General features: G+C 36.8%; 1 protein-coding gene across 2 annotated transcripts in view; it reads left to right on the plus strand.

Moving 5' to 3' along the window:
* Nucleotides 1-18,996, plus strand: part of cnk (connector enhancer of ksr) — a 316,579-nt gene that overhangs the window by 227,349 nt on the left and 70,234 nt on the right. For both annotated transcript variants that reach the window (XM_067135099.2, XM_067135098.2), the window contains exon 11: nucleotides 9,156-9,306. In XM_067135099.2, the coding sequence (XP_066991200.2) occupies nucleotides 9,156-9,306 (151 nt within the window). The remainder of the gene's footprint in view (nucleotides 1-9,155; nucleotides 9,307-18,996) is intronic.

An 18,996-nucleotide genomic window follows, 5' to 3' on the forward strand; every position in this document is an offset into this window, starting at 1 on the left:
AGAAAAAAATAATCTTTCATGTATACATGTGGAACCAAATATAGAAATAATCTTAGTTGCTTCTCGATGTAGCTTAGGAAAATCTTCCTTCTGGTAGAATTCGGGTGAAGTCTTTGTATTGAAAAATACATCTTTTGACCATCTTTTTTCAAATCTATTAATTCAAATTGCAAATCAGGAGACACACTTTCAACTGCTATCGAAAAGGACTTTACGAACACATCAAGTATATTGGTTGCAGGTTTTAATATATAAAATTACTTTAGAGTACCAAAAGGGACATATTTTTCATAAAGAGGTATTGTGGATGAATATTTCCTAATTTCATGTTACGCTTGTACACTTAAAATAATTATTTTTTACAGTTGGTCATATACCGGTACTTTACCTGAAATCGGTCGCTAAACTCATTTTCAAGGGATTGTAGCACCTCGACGTACTTTTCAAACATTCTCCTTCCCGCTGTCAAACAAAACCATAGTAACGTTTTGAGTAAACCACTTTATAAAACCTAGAGTATTTACTAAAGATTATAATACTATACATATTGCTTACCTAGCTCAGGGAAGTGTTCCATATTTTTTTCCAAGAGGTTGTTTTTGAAGAGTTGAAGTTTCTGTTGGAAAGCCTTTATCTTGCTGACCATGTCATTAATTAGATGATTTTCTTTTTGGAGTTTCAGACTTTGATCATTTAGAAGAGCCATAATATCTGCTAAAAGTCCTAAGTCAGCTGCCCATTCAGGCTCATGTAAAAGTGGCTCTCAACGTCCTTTCTTCCACCAAAAAAACAACAGCGTGGCGTATTCGAAAAAAGAGTAAAATCACCTTTCTCTTGCTTAACCACCGTATCTCTGTATGGTAGGGGATATCGGGATACTCTTCCTCAAGTGAAACCAAAAATTCTTTGAATTAGTGATGAGTAAGCCCATGAGAACGAATATAGTTCACAATAATGAGATTAGATCTTTCAAGTTTGGTATGCCATCATCATTGTTGTCATCGGAGTTATTGTCAGCAGACACAGCATTTCCTAAAATCTTCCATAATTTTGTGAGTGTCTCTGGTTTCACTTCATCCCATGATTCTGCTAACCAATACACTATGTCCCTTATGATTATCTGTTTGAGGAAGTTTGTGATGTTTTCCTCATGTTCTGTTGCTTCCGGGAGTGAATGTAGCAGGCGGTGTCGATACTTTTTTCTTTTTGACATTCTAAAATGCCCTGATCCATAGATTGTATCAAACTTATTTCTTTCGGGAGCAAAAATAAAGCACAAATTTAATCACATCGTACTTCCTGTTTATCTGCATATTACTTGAATTGTCCAGCAATAAAACTGCTTTAATAGGCAGCCCCTTCTTTCTCAAAAATGTTTTAGTTCAGGCACAACAACCAACACATGCGCGATCTCAGTAGAAGAGAGGCACAGCACGATGACATGGCAGGAATAAGCAAGGAATAAAATACTTTAGAGAACTCATCTAAAATTTGTGAAAAAAATCAAATAACGCTCGGATTTGCAGACTGCTATATTCACCCTTTTTTTTTTTTAAATACCTAAGTTCTGCAAGGTAAACTGTTTGATTTTCTTACTGGATGATCCAAACCTCATCTTATCCAAATTATAAACTTGATTTATTGACATTCTACTAATTATATTTCCTTAGCAAGACGACCCTCTGAACTTAAACTTGAATGCATGGTATTACAGTTGAATAAGTGAGACTTATATTGCAAAAGCTACACGTTTTTGGCTTTTTCTGAAAAATCACTTATGATGGATAAGACAAGTTTTAGAACAGATCACTTCATGTATCACTAGTGATGTGCACGAATGACATTTGGAATCGCGAGAATCAGCTCCTACGACTACGAAGTCGCACTCAATGTCGTGTGCAAGGAATCGGTTCCCGATGACGTCACCAGTGTGTGCTGGGCGCACTCACTAGAGTGTGTCTTCCATATATAAGTGGGGCAAATTTGAACGTGTAATATTCACTATTTCTTTTGTATACAGTGAAATGTCTTATTGGTTTTCATGAATGAATTATGAAACATAATAATGAAATAACAATTTATCCTCGTAGTATGGAAATCACATTACACATTTCGACACTGGGTGTAGCAATCGACATTGTTATTTATGCTTATACTGTATATTTCCAATGTGATTTTCAAATATCGCTAGTATAAACGTATAAAGTCTGTAGAATTAAGTCGCATTTTTAATAAGTACACAACTTGTTTCGTAGCATACCTGTCTTCCGTTACATTTAATTTGCAATGAACATTTTGTACTACTGTCCGACTCATTGGCCAAATGGTGAGCGTTGAGGCCTTCGGTTCTGAGGGTCTCGAGTTCGATCCCTGGCCGGGTGGGGGATTTTAATCGCCTCTCATTAGTTCTTTTGGCCAGGAGACTGGGTGTTTGTGTTTGTCCCAACATTTTCCTCTTCATATTCAGACAGCACACTACACTACCAACAACTACAGGAACACGCAATAGTGCTTACATCCCTCCACATAGGGTTGGCATCAGGAAGGGCATCCGGTTGTTAAAAAGGGCCAAATCAACATGTGAGGTACAGTTCGCACCCACGACGCCACATATGTGAGAAAATTTGTAGAAAAAGAAGAAGACTAACGTTTCATACTACTGCTAAATATCATTATGGGAAACTGTCAGTATTACCATTTTTGTTTTCATCACTGCTTTACATTAGTTATTGTTGTCTCTCTAGTACAGTTGTATTTTGATGAAATAGTAATGTTATGTTATGTCATAATCCCCATACAAGTTTTGATTTGTGTACAATCCATACAATTTGATTATTTTCAAACAGAGAATCATATTTTCCAATCAAATTACAGTCGCATTAGAATATATAACTCCAGGACACTACAGTGAGAGCAGGCATGGCTTATAAAGTGACCTGGTTATAAACCAAAACGAACTCACATTACTCAACACATTCATGCTACACGTTTGCATCATAGATGGCGCTACTAGTTCCTCGGAATCGATTCCGGGTACCCGATTCCCCAGGCTATGGAATCGACTCTTAGCGATTCCGGTCGCAACCCACCACTATGTATCACACCCCTGCACTGTATTTATCATAATGTATTATATTTATTATTATGATTATTTGGGTATTAATTTATTTACATGGTAAAGTGTAGAAACTGGAAGGACTCTGTATTATATCCTGTACATAATTTATTTTCTACAGTAGTTGGGAAATGCAGAGCTATTTGTAGAGCTGTTGATAACATGGGAAACTTAAGAGGTCATGTCTTCGGCAACAACTCAACCAGAAGGATTACTATCCACAGACCGAAAAGTTCTATTTCAAGGTGTGGCCTTGTAAGACGACTACATTAGAGATTAAGCATGGCAAATCTCTCCGTCAAGGGTTATGAACTTCATGTTGTAGGTCCATATTGAACTGACAAAACATATAAATTATAAACAGGAGAGTTTTCCACCTATTCAATACAATAGTTGTATTTACAATGTTATTTACATTATATCGGACTAGTTTCAACCCTACTCGGGGTCATCATCAGCTATATTTAAACATACACAATATTTGACGAAATCCTAAAACATGTTTCTAAGTAGTAAGAACCTCATGAATATATAATTTACAATATGATGTGTGGTTGAAGTAGGCAAGGTGCTATGGTGCTCAAAATGTTGCAAATGAAACATTGCCTGCTGTAGTACAATGAATATTTTTGGAACAAGAGTACCAGTCATACTAACTGTGGGCATAATTACATGCGAATGGGTGAGTGCACTAACTGATTGAGGAATTGTTTCTGTATGTTTCTCACCAACAAACGATAGAGTCTTTTCCGCTTTCATTTAGCGCACAAAAACATTCTGATCTGTATTGTATATTGAAGAACTGGTGTAGTCTAAAAATCGCTCCGTAGCTCCTTCATCAAATTTCTTTGCAAATTTATCGTTTACCTCTTCTTGCAGATACGCATGGAATTTAAAAAATTGTGGTTTTTCTACTTTTAATTCTGTAGTTTTTCTTGAAGTGACTCATCCAACCAGTAGATGCTCTGAAATTACTTTGTCCCATTGAAATCTTTCTTAAAAGTCTCTAGGCCCACAGTCAGTAGCATGTCTTCATTGCAAACATCCAACTTCAACTTTCTTGCTTCTGCAAAGTGTGAAAATCATTTTTTATATATCAATTTCTGGTGTTCGGCAGGACTTAACTGACGTAGATTCTAACTGGTTCTTCCACATGTACAGTTGTCTTAGTGATGTCACAAACAGTGGTTAATGAAAGCCTCATCTTTCCCCCTTATTTAGCCATACATTTACTGCTTCCCTCTTGTACGCAAGATCTTCAATGTTCTTTTACTTTCTTCTGTGAACTGGAAGCATAGCCTGAATGGGTAGATTTGTCAGGTGACTGCAGTCTCTCTTCACCGGATTGATGGAAATCAGGCTTGGGACTTAAACTCAGATCCGTTACACCTTTTGTATCTGGCAATGGTGTGCTGCCTTCTCTTTCAGATCATGTAGATGAGGTGTTGCTGTTTCCACTGTCAGTTTTGCTATCACTATTTCTCTCCAGACATAATTCCTGGACAATGCTGGCACCCTTGGGATTATTTTCAATTAGTTGGATCAATTGTCGACTCATTTCCCTTTCTTCTGAAGTTTTTTCTCGGGAAGAAGAGAAATTTTTTTCATGGAACTAATGTAATGTATACTCGTATTTCATTAGCCAGATTAACGACTGCTCTCTCAAAGGGACATGTGTTAATTGCCTCATTCAGAACGCACAAGGTAATGTGTGCAATCTTATTAGAAATTTCCGTGTCAGCTTCAGATCTTACAGCTCGAAATGGCAGCTGATTTTTTGTACATTGCTTTCTTATGGTCCCTCATGCTCTCAGCGAAATTTCATTGTCGGTTTCAATTGAAACTTATCGACACTTCCTTGTATGAGTTTGCTGCCCTCATCATATCGTCCATAACAATTATAAATGGTAACGCTGATACTACTCTTCTCTGACTCAGTTCTGTTTCAGTTACAAATTTCTTTTGTTCACTTGCATGTGATAAAATTGTGGCATTTACATTTTTCTTGTAGTTGCACATCAACCTCTTTTTTTAAGTATTCTTTCTTTCACAAGTACTTTGGCAACATGGAATGCAGTTACGATCTCTCTACAGTTTTAAGTATTTTTCTTTATGTGATCTTCCTGACCTTTACCCAGTTATGTGGTGTCGGTACTGCATGTGGATCTGACCCAGTTTTAAGACTACATGCCCTTCCTGGTGGCGACCCTATTCTATGGGGATTGTTAGTATGATGCATTGCATATATGTGAAGAGATATGTATTAAGACAAACACCAATGCCCAAACACCAAACAAGGCTAAAATACCTTACCCGACCAGGAATCAAACCCAGGACCTTCTGAACAGAAGGCCACTTTGTTGACCATTCAACTAAGGAGCCAGACAAATACTTTTATTTATTTTTTATAAATATACCTTGTTTCACCACATAATCGTCGCACATTTTTTGCCAAAATTTTCGAAAAAACTGTATGGTGCGACCATTACATGAAGAATTTTTAATACTCAAAATAATAATTTATAACTAATTGTATTTGATACAAGTGTAAGGTGCACGTTATACTCGCATATATACAATACTTTACAAGTTATTATTCTCGTAAATGTTCCGTATTGAAAGCGACTTTATATCAAGAATATTACAGGAATATTTGTTGAACCACATATTCAATACATTCCACAATTTATGTGGTTAAATTTTTACATAGTACTACAGAGTTCTAAGGTACATATTTTGCCCTTTGTTTATTTATTTATTTATTTATTTATTTATTTATTTATTTATTTATTTATTTATTTATTTATTTATTTATTTATTTATTTATTTATTTATTTATTTATTTATTTATTTATTTATTTATTTATATCATTATACGTATGACGCATGGCATTTAGAGTATGTTTCCAGTGTATGGGACCCTCACCAGGATTGAGTTAGGCTGATGATGTCCATTAAACAAAGGGCGAAACACGTACCTTAGAACTCCGTAGTACTCTGTAAAAATTTAACCACATAAATTGTGGAATGTATTATTTGGAACTGCTGCTAAATTTTAAAGGTAATCAGTTGGACCATAAAGACGAACTTGAGAATACAATGTCCTTTGCAGAGTTATGCAATCACGTGAAAGATTGTGAGTTAGAGGCGGAAAACTATAAATAGTGCCCACTATCGTTATACGTCGATAGTCAATTGCCTATTATCGATAGTCAACGATCTTTTTTTCCCCTCATTGGCTTATTTTTCGCGCTAACAGAAATTGTATGGCTGTTTGCAGTTTCTCTCCATACCTGTGACTTCAGTGCCGCCAGAAAGACTATTTAGCATTTTGGAAGATGGGATTCTCCATTCAACCTAACAAAAAATGAGATTTATATGTTGTCAGAGACTGCATGTAGGCGAGAGAAGATAAGGCACATTTTAGGTCAAAGACTTCATGAAAGCAACTGAAAACTCTCCTGCCATCTGTTGAGAATGCTGTAAAACATTTTTCCAAAGATATTACAATACCCGAGAAAGTGTTGGGCGATCGGAAAATGAACACTGCAGCTGAACGAGAATTTATCGGGCGGTCACGTTATGGGCAAGCGCGTGCAGCCCGAGAATGTCTCGGACGTGCCACTGAAGAGATTTATGAGTGATTCCGATTTGAATTTCAGAAATTACATAGCATGAAATGGTTGTGCTTTCTACGGATTTTTTTGTGAATTGTGTTCAATAAATGTTCTATTTTCGGACATAATGATATGATTCGTTCCACTTTTTGTAAACTATCAATTACTATCGATAGTAGAGCTCATAATATCGGAAAATATCGATGGCGATTACTATCGATAGTTTGCCGCCTCTGTTGTGAGTTATCTGAAATGAAATGTAAACAGGGCTTTGTAGCTTGTGTAATAAATAAGAATCTCTCGTAATACCTGTGCTTAAAATGAGTACTTACTCATTAGGGTGCAAGTCCAGTGTGTGTCATTGTTCCATCAGTGCTAACTTGTCTGACATTTCTATCTCTGGTGTTATATCAATGTGGAAGAGGCGTTGGGGAACATGGAGGGGGAGGTGGGTCTGGTGCGTCATTGCTGTTGTTATAGGGGAGTTACTTGAAGTAGCAAGGGCGGGCCTAGTGCTTGGTGAGGTGGAGGGAGCTTTCGAACTTATAGATTTAAATATCTGAGGGATTTTATTGTAATATCCGACCATATAACTTTCACTTACATCAACTAAAGCTCCATTCAGTTTACAACTTGTTGACAACATTAGCAGTAATACCTCACAGCACAGCCACTCCTGTTTTATAAAGATGTATAAATACATCAGACATTGGTCTCTCACTTTACAAAGTGTTAGTTTGCTTGCGGGTCGAATGTTCCCTCAAATATTTTGAACTTCTTGTACTGAAGGCCACACGAGTTTAATAGTTTATAAAATGAAGATCTATTATAGTTTCAGACACATATGTTTTTAAGACTGACTAAGTGATAATTTTAGATCGTTATTTATCAATACTTTTAAACAAATTCAGTGTCTGTATATATTTTTAGATGTTATGTATTACTAGCTTTAAGACACCACAGTGTTACAACACTAATAGTCTAATCACATTGTAAGAATAGATAGGCACCACAGTTAATTGTTTTAAGATTGAGTTAGGCTGATGATGCCCATTAAATAAGGAGCGAAACATGTTCCTTAGAACTCTGTAGTACTATATAAAAATTTAACCACATAAATTGTGGAATGTATTGAATAGGTGGTTCAATAAATATACCTGTAATATTCTTGATATATATACAGTAGATCAAAATTAAAACAGTCCAAATCAAATTTATAAATAAATAAATAAAATCAGTATACATATGACGTATGGCATTTAGAGTATGGTTCCAGTGTTTGGGACCCTCACCAGGATTACTTGATTCGAGAGCTGGAAAAATGTCCAAATAAAATCAGCGTGATTTGTAATTTGACAACGTGGTCATGAGAGAATGTACAATTTATTCACCAGTGATATGAGTTCTCATTTGAAATACATAAGGTTGTAAGTTATCACTTACTGGCAACGCCGCCGGGAAATACTGGCACCGCACACACTTTCTACTGGTACGGCTTTCAAAGTCTTGTGACCAGGGATATACTGGTATCAGAATGCACAGGCAAATGGTAACAAAATGGGTCACAAGAATCTCATTCACGAAAAAGCAGGTTCTTGTCGCTGGAACATCAAAATGAATGTGTCCCTTTTTCATTAACACTGTCATCCAATCAGTCATTTGCATGTTATAAATCTCATTCCATATTGACGGTTATCACTTTACAAATAAAAAAGTTTTTCATGGAAAAGGAGGATATTATAAGACTTTTCTATTTGTAAAGTTAAAAAAAATGTAATCATCTGCCATGGGCCACATTTTTGTGGCCTGCTACAATACATAATCAAACATCTGGTTTTGGGAAGTTTACGAGTAGGTATACCCCTGCTTGCAACTCTTGTAGTTCACCGCAAGTGGCCTCTCTATGTCCTTGGGTATGATGTAGGTTTTTGCCATTTCGTGTTTATTAGGCAGGCTACTCTCGCGGAAGTGTCAACTGATGCGTATGTTTGTTCATGAATGACGTGATTACTGTTCGGTAGACATGTGTGTGAGAATTTAAACTCTTTTTTGGTATGTTTGTAGAAGTATTTTGTTTTTTAATACAATACCACTGAACAATAACCGGCAGTAATTTACATGGCAATACATTAACGTGTGAATCATTTATTTGTGATCATACATAATTACAGAAACTATTCTGTAGTCTTCAAGCTAAACGTAATTGTCTTCACTAAACAGTACGGAAACAAAACTGAGGAAAGAAAATTTTCCGTGACTATCTTAGGTAATGTAAATCTCTTGCACCTCCCTGTAGTCAGAAATCATCATGATAGTGTGTCTGCTCATATTTTTGCTCTTGTGGTTTCAGGAAGTCCATATAATGGGTGAATGCCTATTCTATCTCAGTTAAATATCAGTTATCTCTATTTTTATTCTTACAGATGTCTGCTTCAGTGAAACTGATGAAGAGCCTGATGCTGAAGCTGGAACTGAAACAGAGACATGCTTCCCCAGTCCTAAGATGCGCAAGTTTGCAGGATTATTACCTAACACTTCTCGGTCCCACCAAAATCTAGCATCAGATGTGAAAACGTAAGTTAGAATTAATACCATTCTTAAAATATAACATACCAGGCGAGTTGACCGTGCGGTTAGAGGCTGTGATCTTGCATCCGGGAGATAGTGGGTTGAATCCCACTGTCGGCAGCCCTGAAGATAGTTTTCCGTGGTATCCCGTTTTCACACCAGGCTATACCTTAATTAAGGCCACAGCTGCTTCCTTCCAACTCCTAGGCCTTTCCTATCCCATCGCCGCCAAAGATTTATCTGTGTCTGTGCGACGTAAAGCCACTAGCAAAAAAAATATAACATGTACATTTTGCTGAGCCTTTCACTCTCCAGAATAGAGGCATCGTTACATAAAGTGTGAATGAACAAATCTCGAAGTTTTTATGTAGAACCTTCTTCTCTTCTTGGCTAGTAAATTTAACATTATGAAAAGCAGGACAACATAAACATACACAAGGATGAACACAACAGGCCGGTGTAGACAGAGAGATCAATAATACAAAAACAGTTTACCAGTTTTGAATGTTGCCATTATAATATGAACTAGAGTATGTAGGTATTGTATCTATTCCCTTTGAAGTGTACTAAACCTGGAGACACATGCATTTCACATACCTGCCAACTTTCCCAATTTAGGCGAGAGACTCCCGATTTTCAACAGTTTTTCCCGCCTCGCAATTATTCTATCATTTTTCCAAATTTTAGCTTCTTTTTATTTTTGTTAACTTCAGACCTTTGTTTTCAAATCCCGCCATTTCAGCTTTGTACACCATTGGCCAGAAGCCAGTGGCCGCTTTCAAATGAAATATCCACGTTTATTAATATGTGAAATGGGCACGAATGTGCGATGTTTATTGAAACCTGTATATCGCCACGCATATATCAATTGTCAATCTGTCGTTCCCGCGTTTTATGTTCATTCGCATCAGTCTAGTCAATTCTAGAGACTAGTCGCTAGATTTGGAGTCCATTTTAGTAATTTAGTGACAGAATTTCAAAGATAGCGATTAGTGACATTCGGAGACAATTCTGGCAAATTTTAATTTATTACCTAATTAAAAAAGCATTGTGCTTAGCATAATTGTGTGGGCACATGATGCAATATATTAATCTATGCATTCGCTAAGTAATGGCATCTGAGTGCATGTCTGATTCACACGTGTGGAGCACGAGTTCATACTATTTTCTGAAGGCTTATCAGAGACCGATCATCTCACTCACATACTTCCTGTGCGGAATAGAGATGTGTAATTTTTAGCCTTGTAGCTTTGTATAGCAACAATCGGATTTTGAGACAATAATAGTATTAAAATATATGCCATAGTACTCCCAAAGTTAAGATTTCCAGTAAAGTTCCACCTTTTCAATACAATGTAAGTTGTACAAGATGTCTACAACATTTATTTATTTATGGGACCAGTTTATTAAATATTGAATTAAAATAATGTGCACAGAGCAAATACATGTTAAACCTATCGTGCTTTACATACAAGAGCACGTAACACCTTGCGTCATTTTCACAATTATAGTTAATAACTACAATAAAATATTTGTCGTGTTCTTTAAAAACATCTATTAGTCCTATGCCGCACAATTAAATAAAGTAATGTAATTCCAACACGATCGTGTGATGATCTTTAAGAAGTTAGACGTTTGTATACTGCACTAGGGTGTAAAATGTGATATTGAAACTGGTATACTTATTAAAAACTTGATAAATCACATGTATGAAGTTTCCTTTTAATGGTGTCATTAGACATGATGGTTGTTGTATAATAAATAAATTCTTCTTTTCTTTTCTTCGACTTGCTTCAATAAACTTCCTTATTGGACTTATTAGACTGAGAAATCTTAGCCTACAGACATCACTCCACCTAATTACGTCCAACACGCCAAATTCATAATTTTAATGAAACTGTTTATTTTATTTGTAAAGAATGAAATATGATGGTATATATCTTTATTATGTACTTGCCCTTTTAGTGATTTAGTCTGATGATGACATTTATATATGTTGAAACCAGTCCCATAAATAAGTAAATATTGTAGACAACATCTTGTACAACTTACATGGTATTGAAAAGGTGGAACTTTACTGGAAATCTTAACTTCATGATCTCAGTTCAACATGGAACCAAAATGAAGTTTATATCTTTGCAATAGTACTCCTGCAAAAGCCTCCGTAGCTCAGGTGGCAGCACGTCGGCCTCTCACCGCTGGGTTCCATGGTTCAAATCCCGGTCACTCCATGTGAGATTTGTGCTGGACAAAGCGGAAGTGGGACAGGTTTTTCTCCGGGTACTCCGGTTTTCTCTGTCATCTTTCGCTCCAGCAAGACTCTCCCGTATCATTTCATGTCATCTGTCAGTCATGAATCATTTCCCCAGAGGAGTGCGACAGGCTTTGGCAGTCGGCACAATTCCTATCCTCGCTGAAATATTGGGCTTCATTCATTCCATTCCTGACCTGGTCAGTGACTGGAAAACAGGTTGTAGGTTTTCATTCAGTACTCCTGTGTTGTTGAAGACATGTAGAACAAGCAGTTTTGACCAGTTGTATCTCCTGATTTTTCCTGATTTTCATATCAAAATCTCCTGATTTTTGGTTTTGTATAGTTGGCAGGTATGATTTTATGACCAAGTGAATTGACTGTGCAGTTAGGCGCGCACAGCTGTGGACTTGCATTCGGGAGATAGTGGGTTCAAACCCCTCTGTCAGCAGCCCTGAACATGGTTTACACTGGTTTCTCATTTTCACACCAGATAAATGCTGGGTCTGTACTTTAATTAAGGCCACGTCTGACTATCTTCCCACTCCTAGCCCTTTCCTATCCCATCATCGCCATAAGACGTATCTGCGTCACTGAGATGTAAAGCAGATTGTTTCTTAAAAAATGCATTTTATGATCATTTTTGAACAGAATATTCTGTCAAAGAATACAAAATAAGAGAAGTACAGTCAGAATTACCAGTATCCGGATGACTAGCTATCTAGTTAGCCCCTTAGAAATTATTTAGAAGTCTTTCGTATAAATATTTTCTAATTAAAAGGTGACCATAATAATTAAACTTAAAAACATCTTCCATTAAGAAATGCTGTTTCATAGAATTATAAGATTAAAAGTGAATCTCCTGTTCTACATACAAACACTGCTGTTCAAAAATTGTGCTGTTACTCTTATTAGGAGGTCAAATATGGACAGTGAACTTTGACATGGTTTTTGAGGGCCAAGAGAAAGGAAACAACAAAACATTGGAAGCATGCATGCTAAACCTCTAATATTGATTATATATTTGTAAAGAACTGCCGGTATGCTAAGTAAATACTCAGGCAGGGGAACTAACTGTTCACAAAGTTATAATGGCAGCGAATACTAAAAAAGACATTTGATAATAAGAAGGCAAACTGTGCAAATTGCATAAAATAAATTTCATTGCAAAGCCCATATTGTCGTTAGTTGGCAGAAATTTACTTGGACCATTTGAAAAATACGAAGATTCATGACAAAAATCAAAGGAATTGTGTTCTGGATGCATTATGTCGATGATACCTTTGCTTTAATAGATCACAACATTACCAACGGCGATGTCATCCTGGAACAATTAAAATGCAGTTGACCCATGGATTAAGTTCACTTCCAAAGTGGAAACCAATAACTCTTTAAACTTTTTAGATCTCACCATTAATAACAGCTTGAACAAACTTTCTTATAATATCTATAGAAAGCCTACCCTAACTGTAAACACCATTCGCCAAGATTCTATGCACCCGGACTCACAAAACAAAGAGCGACATTTTATAGTCTAATTCATAGAGCTTTCAACGTCCCTTTATCTGACGCGAATCAAAGGAAAGAACTCAACACTGTCTTCTTTATTGTGAGTAAAAACAGTTTTGGCAGACGTTTCATAAGTAGGATTGTCAGTAAAATTGTAAACAAATCCACCTCAACTCAGCTCAGAGAGACTTTTAGAAAAGCAGACAACTATGCGACCTTCACTTACACCAATAGAAATATTTATGAAATCACAAACATTCTTAAGAAACATAATGATAACATTCTTTATAAAAAAAAAATCATATCAATGCTAATCTCTTCCATAACGAATACAAAGTCATTAACACCAATAACAAATACCACAGATCAGGTATATACATATTAAATTGTAACCAATGTCCAGCGAGTTATATTGGTCAGACTGGGAGAAACTTTTTTATTAGATATAAAGAACACGTCAGCGCCTCCAGACACAACAAATATTCCCCATGAGTACCCACATAACAGAATCCAACGACCCCTTCACTTCCATACAGCAGGTCTTCAAAATTCTTTGCCTCAATAATAAGGGCAATTTACTTAAAATCTTAGAAAACATTTCAGACTAGGACATAAGTAGTCATATGTGTCTCATATTAATTCAATTCCACTTATAATTATAAGATGCTTTAACCTTGCCTACTTTTAACGTTGCTAATAGCCATTGTTTTCGTTCTAGGAATATTCAACCACGACACAATTTTTCCCTATGTGTGCACAGTCAAATATTCCTCCTCCCTCATAACCTAACCAAGAATCATCTACAACACATCATCTCACCAACAAGAAGAGCTCGATCATTGAATTCTAATGGAACTATTAAGTGTCTTAAACAATTTTATCTTAATTTTCACAAAACTAAAAAGCAATTGTGCTTCAGCATTTTAAGAACATTATTCAAATTTTACTATGCATTTTAACTTGACGTATTCGGTAACCCGAATCATATTTTAATGTGTGTTTGTCTTTGTCTATTTTACTTATCTTACAAGTATTTCGGCCGATGATGTCCACCAAGTAGGACGAAACATGTCCCGGCATTTGTTAATTGGTAATGAAACAAAAGAAATTTTAGTATTGTAAAGGTGGAACCTTTGACTGTAACTTTTAAAAAAAAGAAGTGTGCAAAGATGAGGTTTATATAACCAGGCAGGTAATTTAACTGACTAGACTAAAATATCTTCACATTTAACACAGAGATAGTTTCCAAAGTGCGAGTAAAGGTTACCTTTGGGTAAAGTTCTCATACGCTTGTTCTATACAGCATGTTTCAGCGAGTGTCAAGGAGGTACATTGATTCGGTGTCAAGCGGGTGTACATTGATTCGTCATTCTGTTCAAACTTTAAAACGAAATAAACTTTGAGAAAAGATGCTGTATAAGATTCTGCTTTTTCTTTTCTTTTTATTGTGTTAAACACTGTTTAAAATGGCCAGAAATAGTATTCTTCCCCGACATTCACTGAAAAACTAAATATTATATGAGAAGTACATTAGGACAAAAAAGCAAAACAGAAATTGCAAATGAATTTGGCATTCTGTTCTCCACACTTTCAGCATATTTAAAATATAGGGAAAGTATTGAAGCACAAGCTATGCAAGGACAGAATACGGATAACCAAATGAGGATTCGAGGTGCCAAGCCTTCAGATTTGGAGGACAATCTGTTGGAGTGGTTTAGGTAAGGCTGAAGTAACAATATTCCTCTTGAAAATGGAGTTTTAAAAGCTAAAGTGAATTTGTTGACATTGAGGCTAGGGCTAAAGTTGCAGTGTTCGAACGGATGCAGAGCATAGAAGGACTTTTATCATCACCATAAGACCTATCTGTGTCGGTGCGACGAAAAGCAACTAGCAAAAGAAAATTAAAAATAGGAAGGACTTTTGCTTTTGGAGGGGCTAAGTGTCTCAGTGGGAAGTTAAATAATTATAGGACTGCTGTCCTACTATGCTGCAATTCTAATGAAAGCAAAAAAATTAACTCCACTTCTAATCAGAAACTTTGAAAATATATGATGTCTCAAAATAGAATGTTTTCCGTACATTTGCGAGGCATCACAAATGGCTGAAGACAGGCATATTATCTAAAGACTGGCTCGTTTGTTTGGAAAGGAAACTGGCCTACCAAACAGAAAGTTTCTTCTTCTGTTAGGCTATTGTGCTGCACATAAATACAACCTGACTTTAAACAGTTTGCACCTGTTGTATCTGCCCACAAGTACGACCAGCTATCTCCAGCCTTTTGACCAAGGCGGCATTTCTGTTTTTGAATGCGGGTTCAGTCTGGTGTGGTTCCTTCCACAAGAAATCTTAAGAAATATTCCATCAACAAAAATAAGAAAATGGAGTATTATGGATGCTATTCAGACAGTTGCTCTCGAATGGGGCACTGTTACTTCCTTTGCCATCAGGAACTGTTTTTTGAAACCTGAAAATACGCAAGATGCAAGTGGAACTAACTTTGATGGTGTTGACTGTGACATGCTGCATGGTCTCTCCTTGAATGTAGTCAATAACCTGTGTGCCTTCTTACATGTCATCTAGTTTAAATTATGTAAACTCTGTACTAAAAGAAAAATTGTAAGATCCTGGATTGGTAATACTATAAAAATCAGAGTGGCTCCACCCTTGCCACATCATATAAGCCTGCCGACCAGCTGTATAGTAATGTGAGTATAACTAGAGTGTCTTATTTCATCTCATCAGATCTCCGTTGTGATCGGTGCGGACTGAACGTTGGTGGATCCTGTTGGTCCCAAGATGAGCTAGTGGGCATACGAGATAGAAGATTTTCAGATTAACTATGCAAAAAGCTGTTCCCCTCCCAGATTGAGGGAGATAATTAGTGTAAGTCAGGATTTCAATATATAATCCATAGGTCAAGAACTCGCTTTCTACTAAATCATGTAGGTTAAATGTAAACTGTTCGCTCTTGAGATCTCCATGCCAGATTAATTGAGGGTTGAGCTAGTTAATTGTCACGAGGACATTCGAGTTTATTAACTCTCAAATTCCTCTTTTTTTTTCTCCTTTTACTGTCATTATGCCCCTGTAGGATATTATAACTTGTGTTCACGGGAGTTTTTGATCCCTTGCTTCTTGTTGCGTTCAGTCTTTTCTAATTTTACCTTCTTTTGGTGTGAATTTTCTACAGTATTTGGTTATTTAATTAGTGTGAGGCTAGATCATGTTTTTGAGGGTGCGTATACCCAATTCGATCCTAGGCCCCACGGTCGTAAAACTTGTTCCGAAAATTCATCTTACCTCATACCTGACTCCATAAAGAAACGGGACAAGGGTTGAACACACACCGGTCCCACTTAACTGAGATTGTTTTGTAGAAGATAACTTGAGAGTTTGACACTCAGATTTCTTTTGAATATGGTTATGTAGCGAATATATGATAATATGGGGCTTGCATGCCCTTCAATCTAAACTCTCGAATATAAATTGTTAAGCACTTTGTAAAAGAAATCATTAAAGGAAAATAGAATTAAATTTATCAGGAAAGCTTGCCATACAACTATTGCTAAGGTTTATCCAAACAGGACACAAAATTGAAAATCATTCACCAAAATCCACAAAAGATCAGCACTCCAAACAAGGTACCAGATGATGATGATGATGATGATGATGATGATGATGATGATGATGAGGTTGATGATGAAAATACCAGGCGAGTTGGCCATGGGGTTAGGGTGCGCAGCTGTGAGCTTGCATCTGGGAGATAGTGGGTTCGAACCCCACTGTTGGCAGCCCTGAAGGTGGTTTTCCGTAATTTCCCATTTTCACACCAGGCAAATGCTGGGGCTGTACCTTAGTTAAGGCCACAGCTGCTTCCTTTCCTGTCCTAGGTTTTCCTATCCAATCGTCACCATAAGATCTATCTGTGTCGGTGCCACATAAAACAAAAACAAACAAAAAAAACACTTACTTTAACTGAAATCCCCACCAAGCTCAATAGCTGCAGTCGCTTAAGTGCGGCCAGTATCCAGTAATTGGGAGATAGTGGGTTCGAGCCCCACTGTCGGCAGCCCTGAAGATGGTTTTCCGTGGTTTCCCATTTTCACACCTGGCAAATGCCGGGGCTGTACCTTAATTAAGGCCACGGCCGCTTCCTTCCAATTCCTAGGCCTTTCCTATCCCATCGTCGCCATAAGACATATCTGTGTCGGTGCGAAGTAAAGCAAAAAAAAACCTGAAATTCCACTGGAAGAACAATTTAAAATCAAACACATGGAAAGTGCACATCAAGGAGTGGATCAAAATAACTTAAATACCGAATGCGAATGTATAAAAAAAAGCTACAAGATACTGCACTAATGTACTGAATAATGGCACAAGTTTAAATTTACTTAAATATAATACTTTAATTAAATCGATAGGAGGATCAGAAAGCAATTGCACCTAACCAGAGGTCGAGCTCCTCCGTAAACCTCACCCTCTGTCTTAGTGTAAAAATGATGATGACGAAGAGTTAAAAAAAAAAAAAAAAAAAAACTAAGAAACATCAGTGGTTGAACTAGATTGATGAGAGTATTATATATAAAAACCAAATAATTTTACAACACGATTTCACACACCAGTGTTTTCCGTATTGACACTTAATAATAAGAAGCTGTCCACATGAGTTCAATGTCAAATTCAAAGGATACAAGAAGTTCCGAGAACAACACATCAATTTTATACATTAATGAGAACAGCTTCACTAGTACATTTTCAATTTTAATGAAGATAAGAAAAGAAACACTTTATGACAGACTCTTTAGTGAGTGTTTTAATAATAATAATAATAATAATAATAATAATAATGGCCCTTTTCATACACAAAAAGATTGTGAACTCCGTAGAAGAGATCGCACCCATAAACTACAGACTAATGATCTTGCAACTTTGCTATGCAAATCACCACTACACCTTCGTAAATGCCCACGCACCCACCAATGACTGCAAAGATCAGAAACAAACAGAAAACTTCTCGAACAAACTTGAAACCACATTCATCACAGTCCCTGAAAAACGGCACAATCATTCTCTTTGGTGATTTCAGCAGTAAAATTGGTAAAGAAAAGTGCTACAGAAAAACCGCAGGAAGATTCTCAGCACACTAAAAGACTAACAAAAACAGCAAACGCCTCATCGAGCTCTGTCAACACCACGACCTGGAAATCATCTCAGCATCCCTACAGAAAAACCCCAATAAGCTCCTCACATGGGAATCACCTGCTGCAGCAAACACCAGATCGATCATGTCGCCATCTCCACCCCAGCACAAAAGGAAGTACACGCGTTAAGTCCACAGAGGAGCCAACATTGACTCGGACCATCATCTAACGAGAATCAATTTGAAATTTACCCGAAAATGCTTCTAACAGAAATTCAAGGCAAACAAAAAATTGGACATAACACAAATAAAAACATCAAACCTCAGGGAAATGTGGGAAAAAATCCCAGCAAAACTTTGAACGAATTCCACGACAAAATCATGAAGAGTGCATTAGAACAAATCCCACTAAAAAAGAGCAGACCCCCTTTTTGGAACACCGAATGTGACCAAGCCATATTGAACAGAAAACCATACACCTGAAAACGAGGAAAAATTCTGCAAAGTCCACAGACAGACCTCTAAACTCATCAAACAAAGAGGAAATACCTGAAAGACCAACTGGAGTCGGCTGAACAGGACTTCAGCAACTACAATACCTGAGATTTTACATCGTCTTCCGCAACAGATTAAATTGGTACACGCCCAAAAAGCTCTGCTTTAGAAAACAAAACGGAAAATTGGCTCTCACAGATGACAGAAACACCAAGGAACTCGCGAGATACTTCGAGTCAGTACTCAACTGCCCAGAACCAGCAGAAAGGTTTCCACACAAACCCCACCCGAACTCATTCCC

Source organism: Anabrus simplex, chromosome 1 (genome assembly GCF_040414725.1).
Source record: "Anabrus simplex isolate iqAnaSimp1 chromosome 1, ASM4041472v1, whole genome shotgun sequence".
Taxonomy (NCBI): Eukaryota; Metazoa; Arthropoda; class Insecta; order Orthoptera; family Tettigoniidae; genus Anabrus; species Anabrus simplex.